Source organism: Arabidopsis thaliana (genome assembly GCF_000001735.4).
Source record: "Arabidopsis thaliana chromosome 1 sequence".
NCBI lineage: Eukaryota > Viridiplantae > Streptophyta > Magnoliopsida > Brassicales > Brassicaceae > Arabidopsis > Arabidopsis thaliana.
Window position 1 is genome coordinate 537,268 of NC_003070.9, and position 25,941 is coordinate 563,208.

At 33.6% G+C, this 25,941-nt stretch overlaps 8 protein-coding genes, 3 long non-coding RNA genes and 2 other non-coding genes across 17 annotated transcripts; 7 read left to right on the top strand and 6 right to left on the bottom strand.

Moving 5' to 3' along the window:
• Positions 1 to 472: 472 nt before the first annotated feature.
• On the top strand, positions 473 to 2,860 carry CLPP5 (nuclear encoded CLP protease 5). The gene is made up of 9 exons (NM_100137.4): positions 473 to 863; positions 942 to 1,061; positions 1,152 to 1,266; positions 1,360 to 1,452; positions 1,541 to 1,586; positions 1,669 to 1,741; positions 1,988 to 2,022; positions 2,124 to 2,212; positions 2,344 to 2,860. The coding sequence occupies exons 1-9, from the start codon at positions 733 to 735 to the stop codon at positions 2,536 to 2,538; spliced, it is 897 nt and encodes a 298-aa protein (NP_563657.1). The 5' UTR covers positions 473 to 732; the 3' UTR covers positions 2,539 to 2,860.
• Positions 2,861 to 3,968: 1,108 nt separating this feature from the next.
• Positions 3,969 to 4,978, top strand: AT1G02570 (uncharacterized protein). The gene has a single exon (NM_100138.3). The coding sequence runs from the start codon at positions 4,113 to 4,115 to the stop codon at positions 4,947 to 4,949; it is 837 nt and encodes a 278-aa protein (NP_171758.2). The 5' UTR covers positions 3,969 to 4,112; the 3' UTR covers positions 4,950 to 4,978.
• A 765-nt stretch (positions 4,979 to 5,743) lies between these two features.
• AT1G02575 (uncharacterized protein) lies at positions 5,744 to 6,790 on the top strand. The gene has a single exon (NM_001197962.2). The coding sequence runs from the start codon at positions 5,886 to 5,888 to the stop codon at positions 6,714 to 6,716; it is 831 nt and encodes a 276-aa protein (NP_001184891.1). The 5' UTR covers positions 5,744 to 5,885; the 3' UTR covers positions 6,717 to 6,790.
• A 675-nt stretch (positions 6,791 to 7,465) lies between these two features.
• Positions 7,466 to 11,935, top strand: MEA (SET domain-containing protein). Of its 2 annotated transcripts, NM_100139.4 has the most exons (17): positions 7,466 to 7,537; positions 7,706 to 7,795; positions 8,365 to 8,696; positions 8,795 to 8,968; positions 9,046 to 9,133; positions 9,245 to 9,370; positions 9,460 to 9,507; positions 9,604 to 9,672; positions 9,757 to 9,905; positions 9,981 to 10,107; positions 10,196 to 10,404; positions 10,481 to 10,612; positions 10,703 to 10,784; positions 10,867 to 10,914; positions 11,044 to 11,172; positions 11,258 to 11,335; positions 11,548 to 11,935. In NM_100139.4, the coding sequence occupies exons 1-17, from the start codon at positions 7,529 to 7,531 to the stop codon at positions 11,725 to 11,727; spliced, it is 2,070 nt and encodes a 689-aa protein (NP_563658.1). In that variant the 5' UTR covers positions 7,466 to 7,528; the 3' UTR covers positions 11,728 to 11,935. The 2 variants fall into 2 exon arrangements, with proteins under 2 accessions (NP_563658.1, NP_001322965.1); NM_001331345.1 differs by lacking the exons at positions 11,044 to 11,172; positions 11,258 to 11,335; positions 11,548 to 11,935 and having other exon boundaries at positions 10,867 to 10,987.
• Positions 11,936 to 13,734: 1,799 nt separating this feature from the next.
• AT1G08805 lies at positions 13,735 to 14,369 on the bottom strand. Its single transcript, NR_143423.1, has 2 exons — positions 14,080 to 14,369; positions 13,735 to 13,828 (listed from the first exon to the last, which is right to left on the bottom strand). It is a non-coding gene; the product is annotated as an uncharacterized misc_RNA (transcript).
• AT1G04127 lies at positions 14,022 to 14,262 on the bottom strand. Its single transcript, NR_138654.1, has one exon. It is a non-coding gene; the product is annotated as an other RNA (long non-coding RNA).
• A 501-nt stretch (positions 14,370 to 14,870) lies between the features above and the next one.
• On the bottom strand, positions 14,871 to 15,494 carry AT1G02590 (Aldehyde oxidase/xanthine dehydrogenase, molybdopterin binding protein; the record flags this gene model as incomplete). Its single annotated transcript, NM_100140.1, has 4 exons — positions 14,871 to 14,915; positions 15,008 to 15,106; positions 15,189 to 15,239; positions 15,420 to 15,494. The coding sequence occupies 4 exons, from the start codon at positions 15,492 to 15,494 to the stop codon at positions 14,871 to 14,873; spliced, it is 270 nt and encodes an 89-aa protein (NP_171760.1).
• On the top strand, positions 15,373 to 15,444 carry AT1G02600. Its single transcript has one exon. It is a non-coding gene; the product is annotated as a tRNA-His (tRNA).
• A 257-nt stretch (positions 15,495 to 15,751) lies between the features above and the next one.
• AT1G02610 (RING/FYVE/PHD zinc finger superfamily protein) lies at positions 15,752 to 18,885 on the bottom strand. Of its 3 annotated transcripts, NM_100141.3 has the most exons (7): positions 18,459 to 18,885; positions 18,305 to 18,376; positions 17,529 to 17,596; positions 17,205 to 17,346; positions 16,333 to 16,410; positions 16,128 to 16,223; positions 15,752 to 15,994 (listed from the first exon to the last, which is right to left on the bottom strand). In NM_100141.3, exons 1-7 carry the CDS (start codon positions 18,585 to 18,587, stop codon positions 15,914 to 15,916), a joined length of 666 nt encoding a protein of 221 aa, NP_171761.2. In that variant the 5' UTR covers positions 18,588 to 18,885; the 3' UTR covers positions 15,752 to 15,913. The 3 variants fall into 3 exon arrangements, with proteins under 3 accessions (NP_171761.2, NP_001321865.1, NP_001321866.1); NM_001331346.1 differs by having other exon boundaries at positions 15,752 to 16,223; NM_001331347.1 differs by lacking the exons at positions 18,305 to 18,376; positions 18,459 to 18,885 and adding an exon at positions 17,757 to 17,970 and having other exon boundaries at positions 15,762 to 15,994.
• Positions 18,886 to 19,824: 939 nt separating this feature from the next.
• On the top strand, positions 19,825 to 21,507 carry AT1G02620 (Ras-related small GTP-binding family protein; the record flags this gene model as incomplete). The annotated part of the gene is made up of 3 exons (NM_001331348.1): positions 19,825 to 19,841; positions 20,050 to 20,908; positions 21,001 to 21,507. 2 exons carry the CDS (start codon positions 19,825 to 19,827, stop codon positions 20,399 to 20,401), a joined length of 369 nt encoding a protein of 122 aa, NP_001318907.1. The 3' UTR covers positions 20,402 to 20,908; positions 21,001 to 21,507.
• AT1G04133 lies at positions 20,804 to 21,225 on the bottom strand. The gene has a single exon (NR_138655.1). It is a non-coding gene; the product is annotated as an other RNA (long non-coding RNA).
• Positions 21,508 to 22,467: 960 nt separating the features above from the next.
• Positions 22,468 to 22,984, top strand: AT1G04137. Its single transcript, NR_138656.1, has one exon. It is a non-coding gene; the product is annotated as an other RNA (long non-coding RNA).
• A 358-nt stretch (positions 22,985 to 23,342) lies between these two features.
• AT1G02630 (Nucleoside transporter family protein) lies at positions 23,343 to 25,331 on the bottom strand. 2 transcript variants are annotated; one of them, NM_001035857.2, is made up of 3 exons: positions 24,635 to 25,285; positions 24,186 to 24,428; positions 23,343 to 24,053 (listed from the first exon to the last, which is right to left on the bottom strand). In NM_001035857.2, the coding sequence occupies exons 1-3, from the start codon at positions 25,113 to 25,115 to the stop codon at positions 23,740 to 23,742; spliced, it is 1,038 nt and encodes a 345-aa protein (NP_001030934.1). In that variant the 5' UTR covers positions 25,116 to 25,285; the 3' UTR covers positions 23,343 to 23,739. The 2 variants fall into 2 exon arrangements, with proteins under 2 accessions (NP_001030934.1, NP_171763.1); NM_100143.3 differs by having other exon boundaries at positions 23,343 to 24,428; positions 24,635 to 25,331.
• Positions 25,332 to 25,941: the final 610 nt, after the last annotated feature.

Here is a 25,941-nt window from a genome sequence, read left to right on the forward strand (position 1 = left end):
TACTAAAGTTACGCAAAAAAAAATTTCTTCCAAATTATCAAAATGTGAAGTCTTGAATTTGAGAAAAAAAAAAGTGTATGGTAATGAGTTCAAAAATGTAAATGTTATTAATAATGTACAAATTATTATTAAAGTCAGTAAGTTGATTCAGAAGAGAAATGTATAGTTTCTTCTTAAATTTTCTGATGAGAATTGTAGGAAATCAAATTACTACTATTTAACCATTTTAGAATTATGATCCATTTGAATATATTTTTCAACATATCATAAACTTTATAAAAGAATTTTGGAAGAGGTATTTATGGTTGGCCCAGTTATATCTGTTTCACACAAAGCCCATAAACACATAATTTTCGAACATGCATATTTATGTTTGGCCCATTTCTCTGTTTCACACAAAGCCCATAAACACATATTCTGGAACAGATATTTATTGTTTAATGCTTTAATTCTAAAATTTCCTCTTTGAAAACAACACGTGACAATCGCGTTTTGTAAGTACCGAAAGGCGTTAGCGTGTAATATAATCGGACCTAAAATTGACCCGTCCCAATCCTAAATTAACGGGTTCAAAACCCGACCCGATAACACACACACAGATATCACCACCATTAGTCTCACTTCGAAGAAGCAAAACAAAATCCCCAAATTTTCAACAAGGATAAGAGCCGGAAGCTCATCGCCGGTGAACGGAACTAGGGTTTCATTCATCCCCAAATTGATAACAAGAAAATGGCTCATGCTTGCGTCTCTACATCGGCTTCTTCTCTCAGATTCACAGCTGGATTCGTCTCCGCTAGTCCCAATGGCTCCTCTTTCGATTCTCCCAAGCTTTCTCTTCCTTTCGAGCCTCTCCGTTCAAGGTTTTTTTGCCATTTTCCACTTTTCTTCACTCTCGAAACTATGGATTCTTTAGATTAACTTAGGGATTGTGTTTGCAGGAAGACGAATAAGTTAGTTAGCGATAGAAAGAATTGGAAGAATTCAACTCCGAAAGCTGTATATTCCGGCAATCTCTGGACACCGGAGATTCCGTCTCCTCAAGGAGTTTGGTCCATTAGGTGAAACTTGAGCTTTTAACCATGTTCTTGAACTGTGTGATTTTGAACTCTTTTTGATGGTCAAGTCTGGATAAATTTGTTACTTTGCAGAGATGATTTACAAGTCCCTTCTTCGCCGTATTTTCCTGCTTATGCTCAAGGACAAGGACCACCTCCTATGGTGCAAGAACGTTTCCAGAGTATCATTAGTCAGCTCTTCCAATATGTAAACTTATGAAATCTACTCTTTCTTTAAGATTGATTATCATAGTTTCTAGCTTAGTGTTAATGAATGGTTTCGTTTGTTTTGATCTTTTAGAGGATTATTCGCTGTGGTGGTGCTGTGGATGACGATATGGCAAACATAATTGTAGCTCAACTCCTGTATCTTGATGCTGTTGATCCTACTAAGGTCAGATATTGTTGAATTCTAATTCATGTCTTGTTACTTGATTCAGATGTTTTGCTTTAGGATTCTGATATTTGCTTATGTTGAACAGGATATTGTCATGTATGTTAATTCTCCTGGTGGATCAGTTACAGCTGGTAATAACAACTTTGTCAGCTTACTCTTTATCTTTTTTCCGGTTTTATGGTTAATGACTCGTGCATCTCTTACTTTACCCAGGCATGGCTATATTCGATACTATGAGGCACATCCGGCCTGATGTGTCCACTGTTTGTGTTGGTCTAGCTGCTAGGTAAAACTTTCACCATCCTTTCACTCTCATTATCTCTTGATTTTCTTAGGTTCCTTGGTAAATTGATAATTTCTCTTTTCAATGTGGTTAACTGTTCTTGATCTTTTGTTGGATTCATGACCAAAAGTTACCAGTTAAAAACATAGTGTTTCTCGAAAACACGGAATCCTTTTTTATCTGTGTGGTTGAATGTTTCCTAGATTATGACATCCTCCTCTTTTTCTGTGTTGGTTTTCTTATGAACAGTATGGGAGCTTTTCTGCTTAGTGCTGGAACCAAAGGTAGTCTCTTAATCCTTTCAATCATTAGTAAAAATCTTTTAGTGAAGTCTTATGAATTTCATTTTTCTGATGTGAGTCATGCTTTATTCGTAAAACTGTAGGAAAAAGATACAGTCTACCAAACTCAAGGATAATGATCCATCAGCCGCTTGGTGGAGCTCAAGGTGGCCAAACCGACATTGACATTCAGGTCATTCATCCTCGCCTTTATATTTCGGTTTTTAATCCCAGTCATCTTCTTAAGTTCTTGGAGCGACTAGATTGATTTGAATATCAGATGATTTTGAAACCTAACCACACAAGTTCATGGTCTGAAACCAGGCAAATGAAATGCTGCATCACAAGGCAAACCTAAACGGTTACCTCGCATACCACACTGGTCAAAGCCTGGAGAAGATAAACCAGGACACAGACCGTGATTTCTTCATGAGTGCCAAAGAAGCAAAAGAGTATGGACTTATCGACGGTGTTATCATGAACCCTCTTAAAGCTCTCCAGCCACTTGCAGCAGCTTAATCGCCTAAAGGTAGTGGTTCAGCTTTAGCACTTGTTCTTTTTTGGGCCTTTGATGAACTGAGATTTTCCATGAAATATGTTTCTATTCTACAAGGAAAATCAGATTTGTTTGGGATCAAACTCTGTAGTTGATACATACATGAAGACCAAAGTAAAGTTTCTTACTGTGCTGTTTGATTGAACAACCTATGATCTTTTAATTTGTTTTACTGAATCTGGTAGTTACACCCAGCTTTGTAGCAACATTCATAATAAGGCTTTTGATGTTGACTGTCTTTAGTGGTAAGGAGTAGAAGATTGATGCATTTTTATCTGACTTCCATTTTCAAACTGAAAGTTACAACTCCACTAATCCTGACTTTGTCAATTATTATCACAAGGATTTATAACTAACTTTTCTATTGAGTTATTTATTACCTGTCACTCGAGACCTTTAATTTATTATCCTCTTTTTCTAAAAAAATCAGGATATGTTTAATATAACCTTTAATCTACTTATAGTATTACTACATATTCACACGTATTTGTGATCTAATTGAGAAGAAAAAAAAGATATCGGGGAACTTTATTCATGTAATGGTCGAACACTAAGATATGTTGGGTCCGTCGGATGCATTTATGTGAAAGACTAGATTTTAATTTGCGGTGTACCGCGGGAACAATTTATTTTTTAAAGTTAGTATATATAAAAGTTTACAAATTGTATCTATTTATAAAATATTTTTATTTTATAGTTTACAAATATTATTAAATAACGTCCTGTCAAACCCGTCCCGTAAAAAAACTCATTTATTTTATTAATGTTGATCTTATTTATGATATGTTTATGAATCATTGTCTAAATATTTTGTAATTTTATAGTAATTAAATGCTATCAAATTATATCTCTACGCTTTGATGATTATAATCGAATTGTTATAGTTATGGAGAAAAGTAATATTAAAAATGATAATTTTGTAATAATTAAATGATATTAAATATTTTGGAAGTTTTATTTTAGTAAATAATCGTGTAGTTAATGTGGAGAGATTTTAGGAAGATTGTTAAATGTCAAATATTTAATTCGAATATTTTTTTTATAATTATCAAAAACAAGCATTAAAATCTAGTGGCAGCCATCGTAAATAAGTCTCAACTACAGGATTTATTTCACAAAATGACTGCAAAAATGTATATATAGATACTATTTTGAATATAACTTATTATTACCAACATGTAGTAACCATTATTTAAAAGCCACAAAAAAAAAAAATCAAATATTTTGTTTTTTAAAAAAACGAGGATGGTCCATCAGCCGGCTGTGTTCATCGATGAGCAAATAAATGAAAATTAGTGGGTTTTACATTAGAAAAAATCTGGACAATTTTAATTAAATATATGTATAGTAGATTAAGAAAATAAAGGAATAAGAAAGGAACCTTTGTAGCTAGACGACCATAGACGTGGTTGCCAAACACACTTTCTTAAAGCTTTATATACATCTTTCTTACTTCCTCTGTTTCTTCTCATTCAAGCAACAGTCTCTTCCCATTTTTTCTTCTTCTTCTCCCTCTACCTCTTCTTTGCCAATTAAGATGGAACATGAAGAAACACAGAAGAAGACAGGAATCAGCTGGTCACTGGTTCGACCATTTCAAATGATCTCCATTAGCCTTCTTAGTCTTCTTGTCCCTCTCTCTTTCCTCTTCCTTTCACGTCTCTCCGTTTCCTCCTCCTCAGCTCCAGTCACCGTCTCCGGAGTATTCTCCCTTCTTCATCAGGCCGATGTCGGAATCTTATACACAATCTTGTCCCTCATCATCGTCTCCACTTTAATCCACATTCTCTCCGGGAAACCAGAGTGCTCTGTTCTGCATTCCCATCTATACATTTGCTGGATCGTTCTCTTCATCGTTCAAGCTTGTGTCGCCTTCGGAATCGAAGGAACCATGAGCACGACCATTTCTATCGATACAGACAAAAGCTTTTCTCTTGCTGCTCAAGAAAGGTGGGTTTTGGTTAGGGTTATGTTCTTTTTGGGCCTACACGAAGTGATGCTAATGTGGTTCAGAGTCGTGGTTAAGCCGGTGATTGACGACACTGTGTTTGGGGTTTACGTGGAGGAGGAGAGATGGTCGGAGAGAGCTGTCGTGGCGGTGACTTTTGGTCTAATGTGGTGGTGGAGGCTAAGAGATGAGGTAGAAAGTTTGGTGGTGGTTGCAGAGGTTAAACGTAACCTTCAGATACGTTTGGAGGGTCTCGATTTTGTGAACTGGTGGATGTATTACATCTGTGTTGGAATTGGCTTGGTGAAGATCTTCAAGGGTTTTTTGTATTTTGTGAATATGTTAATTTTGACCATTAATAGGTCGAGAAAATGCTGTGAATCGTGTCTTGTTGATGATATGTGTAATATTGATGATCATGTGTAAGAAATTTGACATTTTATACTCAAACTCATTTGATTTATTTATATATATAGTTTTTTCATTTAAATGTCTTCTTTCTTGTTATAAATTTAAACCTTTTTTTTTTTTGGGTCATAAAAATAATAGGATATCAAATAGCAATCTTTTATAATCTAAAGATAATCATTGAACATTAATTTAAGTGGATCTTAAGTCTTTTTATAGTTATGTTTATAACACGTGCATAATATATATACGTAGTCACTTTTTAAGAAAACTTTGGACATTTAGTTAACGTTATAAAGAGTAAAAAATTTTAAAATATTAGAGTAAAGAGTAATTTACGTTTTAACACAAGGATTTATAACGAACTCTCGAGAGCTTGAATTTATCCTCTTTTCCAAAAAATTATTTTATTTTTAATCTATTTATAATATTATGTACAACACACATTTAATCTTAAAAAAATAAAGATATCAATGAACTTTATCCATGTAATGGTCAAACACTAGATATGTTGGGAACGTTGGATCCATTATTTTTAAAAATCAAATTTTTTCATATCTATTATTTGTTTCAAAGAAAAAAAAAACACACGACGATTATCCATCTGCCGGCTGTGTTCATCGGTAAACCTATATTTTAAAACTGGTGGGCTTTTCATTACCATAAGTTTGGACATGTTTTTATAATTTGATGTATAGTGTAGACCAAAAAATAGAGAAATAAGAAAGGGAACCTTTGTGGTGATTGTAACAAAACAGAAATCATTATATTGAATCATTCGAAAAGACGAAAAGATCAAACCTTTGTAGCTAGATGACCATAGACGTGGCTGCCAATTACAGTCTTAATGCTTTTATATAGATCTTTCTTACATCCTCTGTTCCTTCACATTCAAGAAACAGTATCATCCCATTTTCTTTCTTCTTCTCAGTGTTTCAATCTTTGCGAATTAAGATGGAACATGAAGAAACACAAAAGAACACAAGAAACAGCTGGTCCCTGATTCGACCATTTCAAATGATCTCCATTAGCTTTCTTAGCCTCCTCCTCCCTCTATCTTTCCTCTTTCTTTCACGTCTCTCTCTCTATACCTCCTCAACTCCGGTCACCGTCTCCGGCGTTTCCTCTGTTATTCACCAGGCAGATGTCGGAGTCTTATACACGATCTTGTTTCTCATCATCGTCTTCACTTTAATCCACAGTCTCTCAGGAAAACCAGAATGCTCTGTTCTCCATTCCCATCTCTACATCTGCTGGATCGTTCTCTTCATCGCCCAAGCTTGTGCCTTTGGGATCAAAAGAACCATGAGCACGACCATGTCTATAAATCCAGACAAAAACTTGTTTCTTGCGACACATGAAAGATGGATGTTGGTTAGGGTTTTGTTCTTTTTGGGGCTACACGAAGTGATGCTGATGTGGTTTAGAGTCGTGGTTAAGCCTGTGGTTGACAACACTATATATGGGGTCTACGTGGAGGAGAGGTGGTCCGAGAGAGCCGTTGTGGCAGTGACCTTTGGTATAATGTGGTGGTGGAGGCTAAGAGATGAGGTAGAAAGTCTTGTGGTGGTGGTTACGGCGGATAGACTTAACCTCCCCATTCGTTTGGAGGGTCTCAATTTTGTGAACTGGTGTATGTATTACATCTGTGTTGGAATTGGTTTAATGAAGATCTTCAAAGGGTTTTTGGATTTTGTGAATACGTTGACTTTGAGCATTAAGAGGTCGAGAAAAGGCTGTGAATCATGTGTTTTTGATGATATGTGTAATGATGATCATGTGTAAGATATTTGACATATTATACTCATCTCTTGAATGTTTTTGAGATTTTTTTATTTTTATTTTCTATTTCTTGCTAGGAATTTAACCCGTATATATGTCACAAAAATAGTAGAATATCAGAAAGCAAAAATATTTTATCTAAAAATAACCATTGAACATTAATTTAAGTCTTTTTATAATTATATTTTTATAACACACCCTTTTTAAGAAAAACTTGGAGATTTAATTAACGTTATAAATAGTAAAAAATATCGGATTTACGTAGAAGTTTTAAATGCGTATAATTAAATTTACGAATTGAATAATATAGCCATATATATATTTTTGAAGATTTAAACTCATTTTGTTTCTTCCATATATGCATAATATATAAGCTTAAATAGAAAACTAGCTAGGAATGAATACTAATATATATAATGACATTAATATAAGTCTTACCGGACACTCCAAAATGTATATATTGATCTATCAACATTTTTTCATTGGTTTACTAAACCAAGTTGTCACATAAATATGAGTTAACGCCTTTTTTTTTATAATATTGTATATGAATTTAAACTTGAGCTGTCAAACGTCAAGCAAACCCAACATCTACATACATATAGTACTATATTTTGAAAATTAAAATTTTCTTAAATTTCCCATATTATTTTCCTTTTAAAGCAAGCAAGTCCAAATACGTTTCTTCCAGATTATAATTTTCCTTAATAAGGTTTTCTACAAAAAAAAATCAACTTCTTATTTAAAAAACCCTTTGCATTATCCTTTTCACCAACATCAGAGAAGACGAGAAAAAAAGAAGAGGCGAGTGGTTAATGGAGAAGGTTAGTTTCACTCCAAACATATATGAATTGACTAGGTTATGAAATCCATATATTTTAATTGTGTGTTTATGATAGATCAATAACATTTAGGGTTGAATTTTCTTGTGATCTATTATGTTATTCGTCCCATGCATGATCCATAAAACTTTTATTTTTGAATTTGTCTAGGAAAACCATGAGGACGATGGTGAGGGTTTGCCACCCGAACTAAATCAGATAAAAGAGCAAATCGAAAAGGAGAGATTTCTGCATATCAAGGTAAGAGACATTTGGTTGCTTTAATATTTTATTCTCTTCTGTATGTTTTTCTGAAAATTAAGGAGAGGAGAGGACTTAATCTCATAACTATACGATTCCAAAGAGATGTTAAGATACATCTAATAAACAGTTATACATTAGTCATAATCTTTAAAACTAAAAAGAGAAATTTCCAAACTTTTAAATTAAAAACAGAATTTAGAAAATGCCAGCGAATCGATAACGACATCCAGATCTGTCGGGTATCCAAAACTTAGAATAAAAAAATAATTAATATATTTATAATATAAAGCTGGAACTTAGGTTATAAAATAAAATTGAAAATAATAGTAGATTTTTTTGTTTTTGTCAAACAAAATAGTAATACAATTTGTTTTTTTTAGTACAAAGAAACTAAATAGGTCCAAATTGTTTTTTTTTTAACATTCAGCCAAAAAAGCCAAGATTGATGCATATATCAAGAAATCGAAATCAAAACTTTTGTATTCAAGTATTCTAGTTTCACTATATATAGAGTCCAGTTTCTGAAATTTAAAAAATCATTTACCTATATATTACTTGATTAACAGAGAAAATTCGAGCTGAGATACATTCCAAGTGTGGCTACTCATGCTTCACACCATCAATCGTTTGACTTAAACCAGCCCGCTGCAGAGGATGATAATGGAGGAGACAACAAATCACTTTTGTCGAGAATGCAAAACCCACTTCGTCATTTCAGTGCCTCATCTGATTATAATTCTTACGAAGATCAAGGTTATGTTCTTGATGAGGATCAAGATTATGCTCTTGAAGAAGATGTACCATTATTTCTTGATGAAGATGTACCATTATTACCAAGTGTCAAGCTTCCAATTGTTGAGAAGCTACCACGATCCATTACATGGGTCTTCACCAAAAGGCATGTGTGTTTTTTGTTTCGTACTAGTTTCAAAATATTAATCATATACTATATAGTAATCACTCATAGTGCATATATACATTTCTTTAACATTGCAGTAGCCAGCTGATGGCTGAAAGTGATTCTGTGATTGGTAAGAGACAAATCTATTATTTGAATGGTGAGGCACTAGAATTGAGCAGTGAAGAAGATGAGGAAGATGAAGAAGAAGATGAGGAAGAAATCAAGAAAGAAAAATGCGAATTTTCTGAAGATGTAGACCGATTTATATGGTTAGTTTTTGCATTACATATGTTCTTGATTATTAATTTGTAGTCCATATTTAATAAACTGCTCAAGAAATTTTCAGGACGGTTGGGCAGGACTATGGTTTGGATGATCTGGTCGTGCGGCGTGCTCTCGCCAAGTACCTCGAAGTGGATGTTTCGGACATATTGGTAACAATATTCGAATAAAAACTTCATACGTCGATCAATAACTTTCCTGCTTATTTAATTTTTGTTGTTTTTCGTCGTGAGAAATGTTTTAAATTTTCAAATCTAATGTAGGAAAGATACAATGAACTCAAGCTTAAGAATGATGGAACTGCTGGTGAGGCTTCTGATTTGACATCCAAGACAATAACTACTGCTTTCCAGGATTTTGCTGATAGACGTCATTGCCGTCGTTGCATGGTAACTTTGAATCTTTCTTTTTTAATTTAGCCACAAAAAAGGGAGATGATCATACATGTTTTTATTTTATTTTATCATTTGTTTTACAGATATTCGATTGTCATATGCATGAGAAGTATGAGCCCGAGTCTAGATCCGTAAGCATTAAATTCATTTAAATTATTTTGTTAGTTTCACAACCCTTATATATAAGGTTAAGTGATTAACTTAATTAGATTGCTTTGGCTTGTCAGAGCGAAGACAAATCTAGTTTGTTTGAGGATGAAGATAGACAACCATGCAGTGAGCATTGTTACCTCAAGGTCTCTATCTCTCTCCCTCTCTCTCTCAATTTTTTTGTCTATTCCTTAATTACGTTTATTAGTTACTGGTTTAATATTAAATAGGTGAGGAGTGTGACAGAAGCTGATCATGTGATGGATAATGATAACTCTATATCAAACAAGATTGTGGTCTCAGATCCAAACAACACTATGTGGACGCCTGTAGAGAAGGATCTTTACTTGAAAGGAATTGAGATATTTGGGAGAAACAGGTAAAAAAATAAAAATAGATTTAATGCATTAATATATATACTTACACTGTATTCCTTGATTATGCTGGTTCGCAGTTGTGATGTTGCATTAAACATACTTCGGGGGCTTAAGACGTGCCTAGAGATTTACAATTACATGCGCGAACAAGATCAATGTACTATGTCATTAGACCTTAACAAAACTACACAAAGACACAATCAGGTACACTAACCTATGTCGTAATTATTCTCATGACATGTATGTTAAAAACACATGAAGTTTCCTATATGTGTTGATGGTTTTATCACAGGTTACCAAAAAAGTATCTCGAAAAAGTAGTAGGTCGGTCCGCAAAAAATCGAGACTCCGAAAATATGCTCGTTATCCGCCTGCTTTAAAGAAAACAACTAGTGGAGAAGCTAAGTTTTATAAGCACTACACACCATGCACTTGCAAGTCAAAATGTGGACAGCAATGCCCTTGTTTAACTCACGAAAATTGCTGCGAGAAATATTGCGGGTATGTCATTCAATTTTTCCTAAGCCGGAAGATCCATGAGATTTAATTTGAACATGAGTTTGTATTTTTTGTTCAGGTGCTCAAAGGATTGCAACAATCGCTTTGGAGGATGTAATTGTGCAATTGGCCAATGCACAAATCGACAATGTCCTTGTTTTGCTGCTAATCGTGAATGCGATCCAGATCTTTGTCGGAGTTGTCCTCTTAGGTAACACTTTCACTTCAATATCTCTTTATACAAATTCTATAATCAAAGTAATTCAAACCAAAAGTCTTATAAAAAAAACTTTATATATAGCTGTGGAGATGGCACTCTTGGTGAGACACCAGTGCAAATCCAATGCAAGAACATGCAATTCCTCCTTCAAACCAATAAAAAGGTAATCAACGTCAAATCCGTACCGAAAATTTAAAACTAATTATACGAAAGACATTTAACTATCATTTCCCGTATTTTACTAGATTCTCATTGGAAAGTCTGATGTTCATGGATGGGGTGCATTTACATGGGTAAGCAATCATGTAAATATAAGAATAAGTTTAATAGTTATTGGTGCATTCATAACACTTTTTTTTTTTTAATAATGTTTTATACTTTAGACCATTAAATATATTGTGTGATATGGTTTGACCCGTCAGGACTCTCTTAAAAAGAATGAGTATCTCGGAGAATATACTGGAGAACTGATCACTCATGATGAAGCTAATGAGCGTGGGAGAATAGAAGATCGGATTGGTTCTTCCTACCTCTTTACCTTGAATGATCAGGTAACTTCAGAATAATTTTGAAGTAACGTTTTAATCATTCGCGGGTTACACATCTATTCGAATCAAAGTAACATTTATTTTACAGCTCGAAATCGATGCTCGCCGTAAAGGAAACGAGTTCAAATTTCTCAATCACTCAGCAAGACCTAACTGCTACGCCAAGGTACTAAGCCGTTATACTTTATCTTGAACAAATACTAACATTATACAAACAAAAATACTTATGTTAGTTTCTTTAGTTAAATCGTGTATCAACTTTACTCGTCGTTGATTGGTTTTCATATTGAAGATATTCCAAGAAACTCAAACTCATTTTAAATGATTTTTTCTTGTCGAGAAAATTTAGGTTACGAAAATTTATGGTTTCGTGTGCAGTTGATGATTGTGAGAGGAGATCAGAGGATTGGTCTATTTGCGGAGAGAGCAATCGAAGAAGGTGAGGAGCTTTTCTTCGACTACTGCTATGGACCAGAACATGCGGATTGGTCGCGTGGTCGAGAACCTAGAAAGACTGGTGCTTCTAAAAGGTCTAAGGAAGCCCGTCCAGCTCGTTAGTTTTTGATCTGAGGAGAAGCAGCAATTCAAGCAGTCCTTTTTTTATGTTATGGTATATCAATTAATAATGTAATGCTATTTTGTGTTACTAAACCAAAACTTAAGTTTCTGTTTTATTTGTTTTAGGGTGTTTTGTTTGTATCATATGTGTCTTAACTTTCAAAGTTTTCTTTTTGTATTTCAATTTAAAAACAATGTTTATGTTGTTAGTTTGCATAGACCTTTGGAAAAAAAAAGCTTTGCACAACTTTACATTTATTTAGTCTTCATTTAGCGAAAAATCACATAACACAAGTCTGTGGTACGTAATGTACAAAAATGTCAAAATAATGGGTTTTATCATTAAAAAAAAATATTGGTTATGAATGAAGTATAGTTAGAATTTTAGGTATTAGCTCGTTTGGTTTTAAAACGTTTTTCGAGATTTAATTTTGTAGTCTATTGAGTAATACATGGAAGAATCATCAACAAAGTGGCTGTAGCTTACGAAAGGTTTTACTTTAATGTAAATATGTATTTGATGCATCTAACATTTAGTATCTAAACAAATAAAAACAAAAAAAAAGAAAAAAGCTCTTTAAAATCCGAAAGTAACTATTTTCAAAAAATCTAAATTATAAACTTAAATGTTTGGAATCGCGAACGACTATTGCTAAATATAAATGCTAAATATACATGAAGATGTGAAAAACATGTTGGATTTGTGGAATCGTTAATGACCACGGTTAAATGGCGGGATCCAAAATCCGGTTAGATTTCACAATGTCATATTACGTCATATTAATTTAGTATTTATAAAAAAAACCTTTTAAAAAAAATGAGTTGAAAATCTTTTAAGAAAATAAAAAATAAAATAAATGCTAAATATACATGAAGATGTGAAAAACATGTTGGATTTGTGGAATCGTTAATGACCACGGTTAAATGGCGGGATCCAAAATCTGGTTAGATTTCACAACGCCATATTAATTTAGTATTTATAAAAAAACTTTTTTAAAAAAATGAGTTAAAATCTTTTAAAAAAATAAAATAAAAAATAAATGCTAAATATACATGAAGATGTGAAAACATGTTGGATTTGTAGAATCGCTAATGACCACGGTTAAATGGCGGGATCCAAAATCTGGTTAGATTTCACAATGTCATATTAATTTAATATTTATAAAAAAACTTTTTTTAAAAATGAGTTGAAAATCTTTTAAGAAAATAAAATAAAAAATAAATGCTAAATGTATGAAGATGTGAAAAACATGTTGGATTTGTGGAATCGCTAATGACCACGGTTAAATGGCGGGATCCAAAATCTGGTTAGATTTCACAACGCCATATTAATTTAGTATTTATAAAAAAACTTTTTTAAAAAAATGAGTTAAAATCTTTTAAAAAAATAAAATAAAAAATAAATGCTAAATATACATGAAGATGTGAAAAACATGTTGGATTTGTGGAATCGCTAATGACCACGGTTAAATGGCGGGATCCAAAATCTGGTTAGATTTCACAATGTCATATTAATTTAATATTTATAAAAAAGCTTTTTTAAAAAAATGAGTTGAAAATCTTTTAAGAAAATAAAATAAAAAATAAATGCTAAATGTATGAAGATGTGAAAAACATGTTGGATTTGTGGAATCGCTAATGACCACGGTTAAATGGCGGGATCCAAAATTCGGTTAGATTTCACAACGTCATATTAATTTAGTATTTATGTAAAAACTTTAAAAAACTGAGTTGAAAATCTTTATAAAAAAAAAAAATGCTAAAATATACATGAAGATGTGAAAAACATGTTGGATTTGTGGAATCGCTAATGACCACGGTTAAATGACGGGATCCAAAATCCAATTAGATTTCATAACGTCATATTAATTTAGCATTTATAAAACTTTTTAAAAAATAAAATAAAAGATTTTGAAACAATCCGATCATCAAATAAATAAAAAACATTTTACAACTAAAATCAATATTTATTTTTTGTAAAAAAGAATAAGAAAGAGAGTATAGAAAGTCGTTACCAAGCAATAGCAAAATATGGTGTATATCACGAATCCAAACAATCTTGCGGCTGCACCCACTGATTTGGCGAATCAAGAATATGAACCTACAATAATAATAAGAAGAAAGCTAAAGGTTAATTAAAATAATTTAACAAACAAAGTGATAACAGACAAGAAAACCGCAAATTAGGTCAATTTCGTAAAACTGACTTCAAGAGCAAACCCTAGTTCCTCTCATGAAATTGCGTTTATTATTGATTGACCTATAACCTAAAGAGACTTTCTTTTTGCAGCAGCAAGTTGCGCTAAAATTATAAATCCAAGGTTCCAAGAGATCAAAATAGAAGCAACAAACCTGAATCTCGTCATAACGACGCATATGATGCATCATCCATGGTTTGCGTCACCACCTCCGACTGTCGGTCCATGATTTGGTAAAGATCGTGAAACGCAAAAAAACAGAGACGGAAAATAAGAACGGTGGTGAAATCTTTAATCGTGTGATCAAACGGATCCGATGACATTGGCGCGGATGGTCATCGAGCTTTTGACGTTCTCGTGATCGGTGAGTTCTCTTTGTAAGAGAGGAATAGAACTTGATCAAGAAGAAACAGAGACTAAAAAGAAAGAAGAAGAAGAAGAAGAAGAAGAAGGTGGATTTTTGTTTTCGAAGAAAGAGGACTTTTGTTATATATAGAGAGAAAGGTTGCCAACGGAAAAAAAAAGATAGGTTGGGTTAAATTGTTCCAAGAAAAGGAAATTACTCATACCAATATAGAAAAAGGAAATTGTTTATATCGATAATAAAAAGTGACCGTTACAACAATCATATCATATATTTATTTTTTACTGCCCTTGATGTGAATTGAGGTGACTTGCGTTTGTTGTAGTTAATTAGAGATTCAAACAATTGATTACTGCAGATGATTTAAAAAAAGGCCAAGATTAAAACGCAAACTTTAAAGTTGCTTCGATTCCGGTTAAGACTATATGCAGTTTCAGTTTCCTTGATTTAGGATTTTTCTTTGTTTGTGGTATATCATAAGAAAAAACAACAGATATTATTTTGATTCTTCCATATATCATCTCTGAGTGACTCTGTTATTTTAAGGATATGTTTTCCATTCTAAGTACTTCTCTACGCTTTCAAGGCCACAAAGCTGCTTCACCACCGGCAGCAGCTTCAATCTTCTTAAAGTAAACAAACAGAAACGCCAATTAACCAACCTGTGATAGAACATTAAGTGCACATCCAGAATCCGGACCAAAACCAAGCTAATTACCTGTCCTAAATCAATAGCAGGATTAAGGCTTTTACCACAGTCATAGATAATATCTGATCTTATAAATTCTGTTTTTCCTGTCACAAGGTCAACCTCCACCTGCACATTTTTACATATATATATTCAAATTTTACTGATTTTATCTCAGGGAATGGTTTAAAATATTGGCTATGAGATTCACCTCACTCGCTCCAATTCCATAGTTGAGATATTCTGCAGAAGAGGACTCTGGCTTATAAAAGGTTCGAGCTGAATTTTCTAGTCTGTTCTCAACTGAATTTTTCACTCAGTGACAATCTATATCCAACTTAGATCAACATGATTATTAACGTTTATTAATTAATACATGGAAAAACATCAACAAAGTGGCTGTAGTTTAGTGGTAAGAATTCCACGTTGTGGCCGTGGAGACCTGGGCTCGAATCCCAGCAGCCACACACTTTAAGTTTTTTTCATCATTTCCTTCATACAAGGGTTTTTTCGTCATTTATGACCTTAAATCGTCAGTAGATCTTGACCGTCCATCTATCCACCTGTCCTCACGCTATCTTTATTTTGATTAACTCGACGCAACGGAAATCAAATCAAATTGGGCTTTGTGAACCCAAAAAAATACACTTGGGCTATTCCAATTTATTCATTCCCACTGGGCCGAATCGTTATCTCTTCATGTAAGATCTTTCATTTTCCCTTTGGTTTACCGTTTTACCATAAGTTTCCATGAACACAGAAACACTTCATCTAGAAGATAATGCTGAAGTCTTTTATTCTGTAATTTATGTTTGGAGATTTAATTAAAATCTATGTATAATACTTAACATAATTTACATTTGCTAATGGTTTCATATTCCTATTTTTGTGGGGTATATTTCTGAATAGAGGTTTGAACAAAAAGGAAGTAAAAATTCAAGCTATATGTTGTTGTTGCTCTTCCTCCTCCAAACCATGATCTTCTTCTTCAGAGCTCAATGTATCTTCTTCTGATTCCTATTGAAACAAATGACCAACATTAAAAGTCAACATAGAGACAATATATAGAGATCTAACTTAAAATCATATAAGTAAATTTTGGAATGAGAAAAAAGGGACAAAATCAGCAATTCATATATTGAGAGCTTACGAGAATTTGATATCGGAGACTCCTTTGAATAGCTGTGATGGTTCGAATGATAACGAGCATTGGTAATAGTATGCCTATAGCCTTCAATGTTAAGACCTGCCATTATGTTCACTTATCCATTTTTAGTTTTGAAGACACACAAAACTAAATAGTAAATCAACTTGGTATCTCTAGAATCATAGTTTGAAAAAGAAGAGCAATTTACCGTGAATATTGTATAGGGATACTCTTCAGTTCCATAAACCGCATCAAATGCATGCTTTATCAACAAAATAACCGAAAACTGCAAAAAGAAAAAATTATATCAATTTAATTAGAGTCACGCCGTAAAAGATGTACCCATATATGGATATGTTATGATATGATATTTAGCTCAAATAAAATTGGTTTGGTTGAATTTGGGTATGGCTTGAATATGGGTTAAAGCTTGGAAAAGACGTTATGGGCTATGTTACCACTTACCACTATGAACAATTTTTTAATTTAGTAAACAGACATTCTTTTGGTTCCAAAAGAGGAAACCTTTTACTTTCTTTAGGTTTTCTTGGTCGACCAAACAACCTCACCGAACCACTTACCACAAATGCATGTATGTGAAAAGAATCCTAACAATCATTCTAATCTAATGTCATTATATTTGTCTCTATATATATTTCATAGCACCACCAAACTTGAACCATTTCTAACGCAAAACTATTAAAATTAATTTTTTGTTTTCGAAACTAACATATTAAAGTTCGTGTTAACAAGTATATACCCGTTTTTGTTAGCATTTAATTGTTTCACTAACTTTTGTTTAAAAAATTCTAAACGATTGATAATCAAGTGGACATATTTATTATTTATGGTTACCAATCATGCGAACCTTAAATGTCGATTCTATAGAAGTGGTTGCCACCATTTCTGATTTGGACCTTGCTAAACCAAGGTTTCTCGTTTCCTCACCCACCATTTAATTTTAACTAATTTTTATAATGTCTATATATATCATCCATTATGTTTTCTAATCTCAAACGAATATAATAAATATATTACGTAAAACATTTTAAATAAAAGGGGGATGGATTTAGAACTTACAATGAGAGCCAAGTATCTACAACAAGAGGCGCCTCTATCAACACCAGAGTTGCATTCTTGAAAATCTGATTCTTCTCTATTCACTAATCTTCTATTTCTTCTTCTTCTTCCATTTTCTCTTCTCATTATGTGTAAATTATCTCTGTTCATAAATTAAATTATTATTTTCATTAGTTTTGGATTATTGTTTATTATAAAAACTGGGGAAAAAGGAAGAGGAATCATTCAATAAGCTGGACTATGTTTTCAAAATCTATTTTTCATTCTAAATCTTCAAAGTTTAAACTAAACCTGAAATTTTTGTTTTTAAAGAAAATTCATTACCTGATTGTGACTGCTGTTTCAATAAATCGAGATGGTTTTGAAGTTGTGGTGTATCCAGGTTTATACTCCTGCAATATTACAAAATTTATTACACTTTTTTTTGTCACCATTATAGTGTTAATTCTAAATACATTTATAGAAAGTATACAAGCTGGTTAAACCGATGTTTACTGAATTAATATGTCAAGTAAACCAATACAAAAATCGACCCCAATAAAGAAAACCAACCATAACCGAACCGAAACTGAAATAAGCTGGTGAAAAACTTCATTATATTGGAGACATTTTTCAATTGAAGATACATTTTTCTAATGCATTTGCTCCTAACTCTTTTTTTTGTCAGTCTGTTATGGGTCCCATAAAGCGATGGATGAATCCAGTTACCATTTTTGTTCCTAACTCTTTTTGTAATCCATTTAATGTATAGATTACACAAATAAACAAATAAAACTCGAGAATATGATATCATGAACAGCGTGGCATTGGCTCATTGATTACGATCTTTTACGAGAATCGAATATTTTTCCTTTTCTAGTTATGCCAAAAAAAATATGGGACACGAAGGAGAAAGTTTTTGTAACACGTATCGTTTGTTATTCAAGAAAACAGATTAAACTTAGAAGAAACAAAAAAAAAACCAATTACGTAAATTCAAAACCAATTCAAAATTTAGGAGAAGATGAAAACAAATTATAATCTAACATCAAAAAAGCAAAACCCCTTAAAAAAAGAGAAAGTAAATGTTAGAGAAATTATTGATAAACTAGAAATCAAACCTGGAGACAAATTTCACAAATTGTGTTTCCTTTCTCATCACACCATCGTTGTATGCAATCTCTGTGAGCGAACTAAATCCAACGAAACCAAAACAATCAATATCGGTTTTCAAAAGAATCAAACAAAAAAATAAATCTAGAATTCGATATTTACCTTGATGGTTCCTGAACAAGAACAAGGAGCTTCAAAGTAGCTCTCAGCTTCTTCTTCGTGACAGATTCTACAGCGATTAAAACTCGATTTCAAATATGTTTCATCTATGAACAAAACTACATCTCCCATCGTCTCTGCCTTTGAATTTTAGATGACAAGAAAGCGCTCCAAGCTCTGCTTTTTGCAAAAGTATGCTCTGTTTTTTCTTGCTCTTGACCAAAAAAAATGCTCTGTTTTTTGTTTTTCTCTGAAGAAAGAACAAATGAATGAGAAGAGAAAGAGTTCAACTTTAAAAGGTAGAATTTACAAGGTTACCCTTTATTCTGTTCCTTTGTTCCTTAATTTGTTTTAATTCTCTTCGGTAATATATAATCATTATTTTACTAATAATAATGTAAGCTGTAATAACAATTTCCCAACATTGAAGCTTTGACCAAATGTTTTTGACTTTTCTTTGTGCTGTGGTTTGATTTGGCTGTTCAGATAAATACTATAGTTGTCACTTTGAATTTTGACTGTTTATTACTTTTAAAATACTTGGATTTCGAATTATCTTAGTGGTTAGTTGAACAACGTATTTAGAAACACAAAGACTGATTTTACTTAAGAAATTGTGAAAGCTGGAACAACGGATATATACAAAAAAAAGTTTTGTATGGTTACGAGATCACACAGGTCAACGCATTCGCTGTATTTTTTTTTGTCACCTATCTTTTGTTTAGTATAACATTCTAAATATAGTATACGTTATATGTATTTAAACAATTAATTATTTTCAAATTTTCTAAGAGATACAAAAATTTATTATAGTCATTCACAATGTTTAAGTATGTATTGTATTTGTATGAAAAAAAAAGAGAGTTATGTATTGTATGGCGATGCAAAACTTTTTGCACACGTTGAGATAAAGAAGACTAAATGCGAACACACATAAGAATTCTTTTAACTTTTTCCCACTCTCAAAGTACACTTGGACGCAGACATTTGGGCTTATCTTATTCTGTTCTGATCTTATCTACTACGTTGGAGTTTTGGTTCGGCTGATTATTATTAACATCCACAAAAATCAAAAGAAAAGAAAAAAAAACAATATTGATGGTCGGCAAAATCCTCCCATTATTACTAGAAAATACGTTGACAAAAATTAATAAAAAATGCTACAAATAGAAATATCTTTTCGTCTGAATTTAAAAATTTGTAGGTTGAAGTAAACAAAGAACAATTTTTAAATCCCGAAGTTCGGTTACTAATCACTAATATTATACCATTCGATTTTGAACTACTTATGTGTGTTGTAGAAAAAAATAAAAGATAAGAGAGTATTTGAAAGAGACCATTCCACTTGCTAAGCAAATATCTCCTCTCAATGGGCCCTCTCACTCGGTCCAAAAGCTTGCAATAGTGCGTGGGCTAACACGACGGCGCCGTTTCATTATTACAGGAATCTACACACTTCTTGCCGTTTGTACAGACAATAACTTCAGAATCTACACGCTGCTTGCCGTTTTAATACTTGCTTAGAATATCCACACAAGTTTTCTTCTTCCTCTTTGTCTCTTTTCTCTTTACTCGTCGTCTCTCGAAGCTAAAGGGTATTGATTCTTGTTGAGTGGTTTTCACAGGTTGATGCTCTGGTCTACTTAGTGGATGCTTATGACCAGGAGAGATTTGCAGAATCAAAAAAGGAGCTTGATGCACTTCTCTCAGACGAATCCTTAGCCACTGTCCCATTCCTCATCTTAGGAAACAAAATCGACATACCTTACGCTGCATCTGAGGACGAGCTTCGATTCCATCTTGGCCTCTCCAATTTCACAACTGGTAAAGGCAAAGTGAATCTAACTGATTCGAATGTGAGACCATTGGAGGTGTTTATGTGCAGCATTGTTAGAAAAATGGGATATGGTGAAGGCTTCAAGTGGCTCTCTCAATACATCAAATAAGATCGCCCTATCGCTTTAAGTGTCTCTATAGAATCTATATGTCTGTTTTTCCATAATTTGCTTCTTCTTGGACCAGAGAAGCCTTCATTCTTCAGGAAGCGTTTGCTGCGCGGACCGACCAGACTAGCATCACAGTATGGGGGAAGCGGACACAAGTTGATGTCCCAATAGACAAACGACTCACCCTCGTACTTCACAGCCTCCAAGTCTTTCAATTTAGCGAGTCTTGTTGATAAATCTGTAGGAAGTGGAGGCCGCTCGTCTGTCCAGGGCTGATCGCGACTCATCATATCGCTCTCCATCAGATAAGCAGTCACATGCAACTATAAAAGAGAAAGTGAAGCTTGTGGTAAAGCATGGTGGGCAAACAAAGTAAAACATGATTTTGGTAGCTTACTCCCCCTGGAGAGATCAACCGGCGGACGAGGCACAGTATTCCTAGGTAAACTCAGCTGGAACATTAAATGAACATGGACAAGTCAAACAAAGGCAAAAAAAAAAAAACAGGTAGATGTGTGAAACAAACACTTGATTAATTACCATCACTTTATAATCTCCCGTTGATAGATGTGTGATGAAATTTTCAAAGCCGTGGGCAGGAGGATCAAGGCAGCATACAGAGCAATGCCACAAGGCAGAATCCTCTGTTTCGAGAAGATATCTAACCGCCGAAGGGGGAGATGATAAGATGGATTCCACTGGAATAGAGTGCTCTCAGGGTGTCAGTAGGGACGTTCGCTAGTTTGCCAACAGCAGTGACGGTGAGAGGACCACAGTAGCCTTCATTCTCCAAAAGCCGTTTAATACTCGGACGGACCACACGAGGGTCACAACCATCTGGAACCGGAGAGTTAATGATGTCCCAAAAGACCAATGTTAAGCCTTAGCCTGCTTGTTCGTAGGCTTCTTCATCGTTCAAGACGAATCTTCTTCTAAAAACCTAACCTAACCAAACCTAGGAAAAGAGATTGGAACACAGCCGAAATCGTGTATTTTCCGATGAAGAAATAGCGAGAGAGATCAGGAGCAAGAAACTTACCAGAGAGATAAGGTTGGATCTCGCAATCGACTAGGACGCCTAGGGTTTCCAAAGTCCTAAATCGAAGAAAAATTTGAATATCGTCCCATTTATATATATGGGCTTCGTTTTCATGGGCCTACAGTTTATATGAGTCGGCCTTGTGCAACACTGCATTTATCTTAAGGTTTTTTTATGTAAAGTAAAACCGGCTAAATCATTATAAAACAAATTTTGGTTCGGTTTACATTAACTCCCAAGCAACAAATTCATTAATTAATTCTCAACGTAAAGTGCAAAAAAAAACACAAACTCCCTACTTAATAATATAAAGATTTCTTCTGACCTTTTGATCAACGTAACCTATAAAACCAACATCGTTGTGTTGTGATGATGAGGAAAAAAAGCTCGAAGTTTTATATAATTATAGAATCATGATCTGTTTGATCGACCAGAAATTTGCTTGACAAAAAATCCGAATATTTTTTATTTAAATTTTGTTCGCATTGAACTAAAAGAATTAAAATCTGACTGAATATTTTTGAATAAGAAAAGGATGTCATGACCACTGAACTAAAACGATATGTTTTCAAAGCCATTCAAAAAACACCATAATTTATACATATTCCTTCTAGTTTAAGGCTTTTGCACACAAATTAAGAAAACATATAAATCTTATTTAATTTATCTTTTTTTTATAAAAACATCATTAATTACAACTAATCCAACCAATAAAAAATATGATGTAAAATATAATTTGTTAAAAACTATTAAATATATTTAATATTTGCATAGAAAAGTGAAAACAACACTTCTATTGAAAAAAAAAAAAAAACTTTTAAAATACACTTAATTAGAAACAGAGGGAGTATAATAGAACCCATGTTATTCTAGAAAGGGATGAATATGAAAGGTATTTCTGGCTAACAAGAAATGTGTATGCATGCACTTGTTTGGTTGTTCCATTGATGGTGTTTGGTATCAATGAAAATTGAATATATATAAAAAATCAATAGACATTTGAACATATTATGGGAAATAAGATTATATTTATATGCTATCTTTTTTCACCTTTTCTGGTTGGTCCACTGACATGAACAATCTCTAGATAAATTTATGTAGAAGAAACAAAAAGAAATGACAATTTCATTCCTTATCCCTCCCTCGGTCGATGATGCAAGTGTAATATGGATAAGAATGCCCATTCTCTGTGTCATCTTTTTCCTTTCGCTTTCTTTCTTTTTTATTAGAAAAACCAAACATAACTTTTTATTGGATCATAGTGGAACTGAATTCTGTTGAAATGTTCATTTCGTATATTTGTTGAGCTTTTTTTCTTGGTTGAAGTGATTTAAGTACTTTTTCTGTTACATAAAATGATGGGAATTAACAAGCAATAAAATGAAGATCTTATCAGCTAATAATGTCAACATCATATGAACATGATGGTGGTGGATAATGTTTAACGTTATAACTGCTCCCTCCTTTTTATCTTAAGGACCCAACCAATGTTCATTATTAGCCCCTCCTTTGTTTTCAACACTTTGCTTTATTCACAATCAACCAATAATACTCTATAAATTTCATTATTGTACTCTGTTATTCTATTTAAATTTCATAATATAAACACTTTATTCGCCATATACACCTTATTAGTATTACAGAAGAGGTTAAAATATATATGCAAGATATCTCGTGCTCAAAAGTAATGGGTGTACACTTGTTATCCATATTCTCGGAAGAATAATAAAATATTAAATTTTCTTAAACATACTACATATAAAGACAAAATATGTATATGGTTATTAATCTCATAAGACAATGAATTTATGCAACATACAAATATTAACTAAGAGAAGTATAGTATTAAGTTTACAATCCAAAAAAAAGAAAAAAAATCCAAGAAGACAGTAATATAACAATGTATATCCAAGAAATTCATTAAACGATTTATTATACAGGTAAATATATTTATAATATTTCACACGTAGACTCTAATAAAAAAAGGTTCCACCAATCAAGACAAGGTAAGGACACACCGCAAGTGGACTTTTGACTCCTTTTTCCCCCTTTCTTATTTATTGATTTTGTAATTACTAATCAGAACACTGGCACATACATTGTGCTCGCTAAAGTATTTTTGGGGAAATATTGATTCAGGCAAAGTAGTAGTATTTACTTTTTCACAATATATTAAAGTAGTCTATAGTACTCGAATATGAGGTAGAGTGAAACAAAAAGTTTGCGAAACTCATTGTGCTAGCTTCATATATGCTCGACTTTTTGACAAAATAAGTTCTGATGAATTTCAATATAAGGTTCAGATGAGCCAGAGCCAACCAATAACAGAGCCACAAACAAGACCTAGTCCTAGAAAAACAACCATGAAGATGGCTGCAAGTTCTGCTTCTGATGCATGAACCGTTTTGGGAGCCATGATCATGAGCACGCTAGTGAGGTAGCCGTTGGTAAGACCTAGCATGAACGTCAAGACAACCACTGGCACTTCTGTTCTTAACCATTTTGGTCCACGTAGACATGCAGAGAAAAGAGGATAAAAGAGAAGCCTAACGATACAAGCCCATGTAGCCGATTTTATACTTTGCCATAGATAGAGTGCGGTGAGTGACTTGCCTACGAAATCCGATATGTTGTACACAGTGATGAGCAAAATGGGATACCAACTTTGGAGAAGTTGGGACTTCAAATTCTCAGCTATAAATCCTGGAAATATCGATAAGGTAACAGAGTAGATTATTAGCATACCCGAAGCTGGCCACTTGATTTTCCTCCCAACCATCCATATTGTCAGAGTCGAATGCAAAGGTTGATGAAACTTGAGGTGTTGTTGCATTACTGGTAGCTTGTGTAGCACGTTACAAGAAATGAAGCAACATAGGAGGATGGTAGAGCTGACTATGAAATAGGAATGAGCACTGGTTCGCATCCCCTGCGGTGTTTGTGGCAGCGAAGCTTTAGTCGCAATCCTAAGGAGGGAGATGATAATACCTAGCAAAAACAGAGATAACCTAATAAGCTTTTGACAAGTTCAATGACTCAACTCATTGGCTTAACTATATATCTAAGTATAAGCTCAAAGTTGTGAGGATTTCAAATCGGAATTGTGAAGAAACCAACACTAGCCTATACAAAACATGTGTCATTCTGTTTAATTTACAAGACTAACGTTTTACATAAGAGGAAACTAGGTTTACCTGAAGAGGCAGTGCCGGCAAAAATTGCTTGCATGTACTGTCTAGGAAGCTTTCCGGCTGAACCAATCAAACTTCCTCCAACCACTCCATCAGCTAAACCACAGAGTACGACTGATCCAACCATCAACATGTAAGAAACATTCTCACCCTTTTCACCTTTCCAGACCCAATCTATAAGGGGAGAAATCATCATGGCGATGATGAACATGGAAAACCCCAAGTTCATCCTCACTCTGTAGCTCATCCTTGTGTTCCAAGTCATCATCAAAACCAAAACAAGAACCGAACAGCTCATGTAAGCCACAGTGAAAGTCTTCTCTACATGCTTGTCCGGGTACAAGTAGCCAAAGTAATCAACGGCAGTGATCAAAGCGTTCCATGGTATTAAACTACCAGCACCCAACAAGAAATGGATCACGTACGCAACTCTATAAGCGTCTCTTGTCTCAACTTCATCAACAATCACTTTCTCATCAACCATTGTAACTCCCCTTTTTTCTCTCTTGATCTCACTACTTTGCGTTCTTGAAATCTTTCCGATGTTGGTTTCATTATAAAGCAAGTGAGTGTGATAGGGATTTGATTAGATGGTTGTGAGATTTGGTGGTAGCAAGACCAACACGAGTCACATCTTAGCATTATATATTCGGGATTACGATTCTTTGATATGGCTCTAGAGATCATAGCTAGTAGTACAAAGACACACAAGACTGTATGTTTTTTGGTGGGACACAAAACAGATGGGTTAGGATTAAAGTTACTACTTTAATTTGTTCATGAAATTGGTCGGGACTCTTCTTTTCAGTACCCTTATATTCCATTGACTACTTTCATTTCTTCTTATGATCAATGCGTTACTCAAGGGTTTTCCCACTCAAAACTTAGAACATACAAATTCTGTGGTGCTAATTAATTAAGTTACAGTCCGTGGCGTTTTGTTTTTAATTATATGGTAAAAATAAAGTTTTGGAAGTTTTATTGCTGATTAGGTGTTTCCCAAGGATCGCAATAACCAATAATGAGTTATTACTTTAGTAGTAATAATTTCATAATGAACAGTTGAACACCGAAGATATGAGCCAATAGAGTGTGAGATTTGGGACACCGAAGTAACAAGAGCACAAGTTGCTGTCTGTTTCCGACACACCATGCCCATACTTATACTACTATTTCTTTTTTCAATTACTTATTACGTTGCCTTCTTCTTCGTGACCTCTTAGTCGCTCGAATAAAATTTAATTTATCCTTTCCTATTCTCACGGTTTTTATCTGCCTTTATTCACGGTTTTGTTTTTCAAATTGTGGTC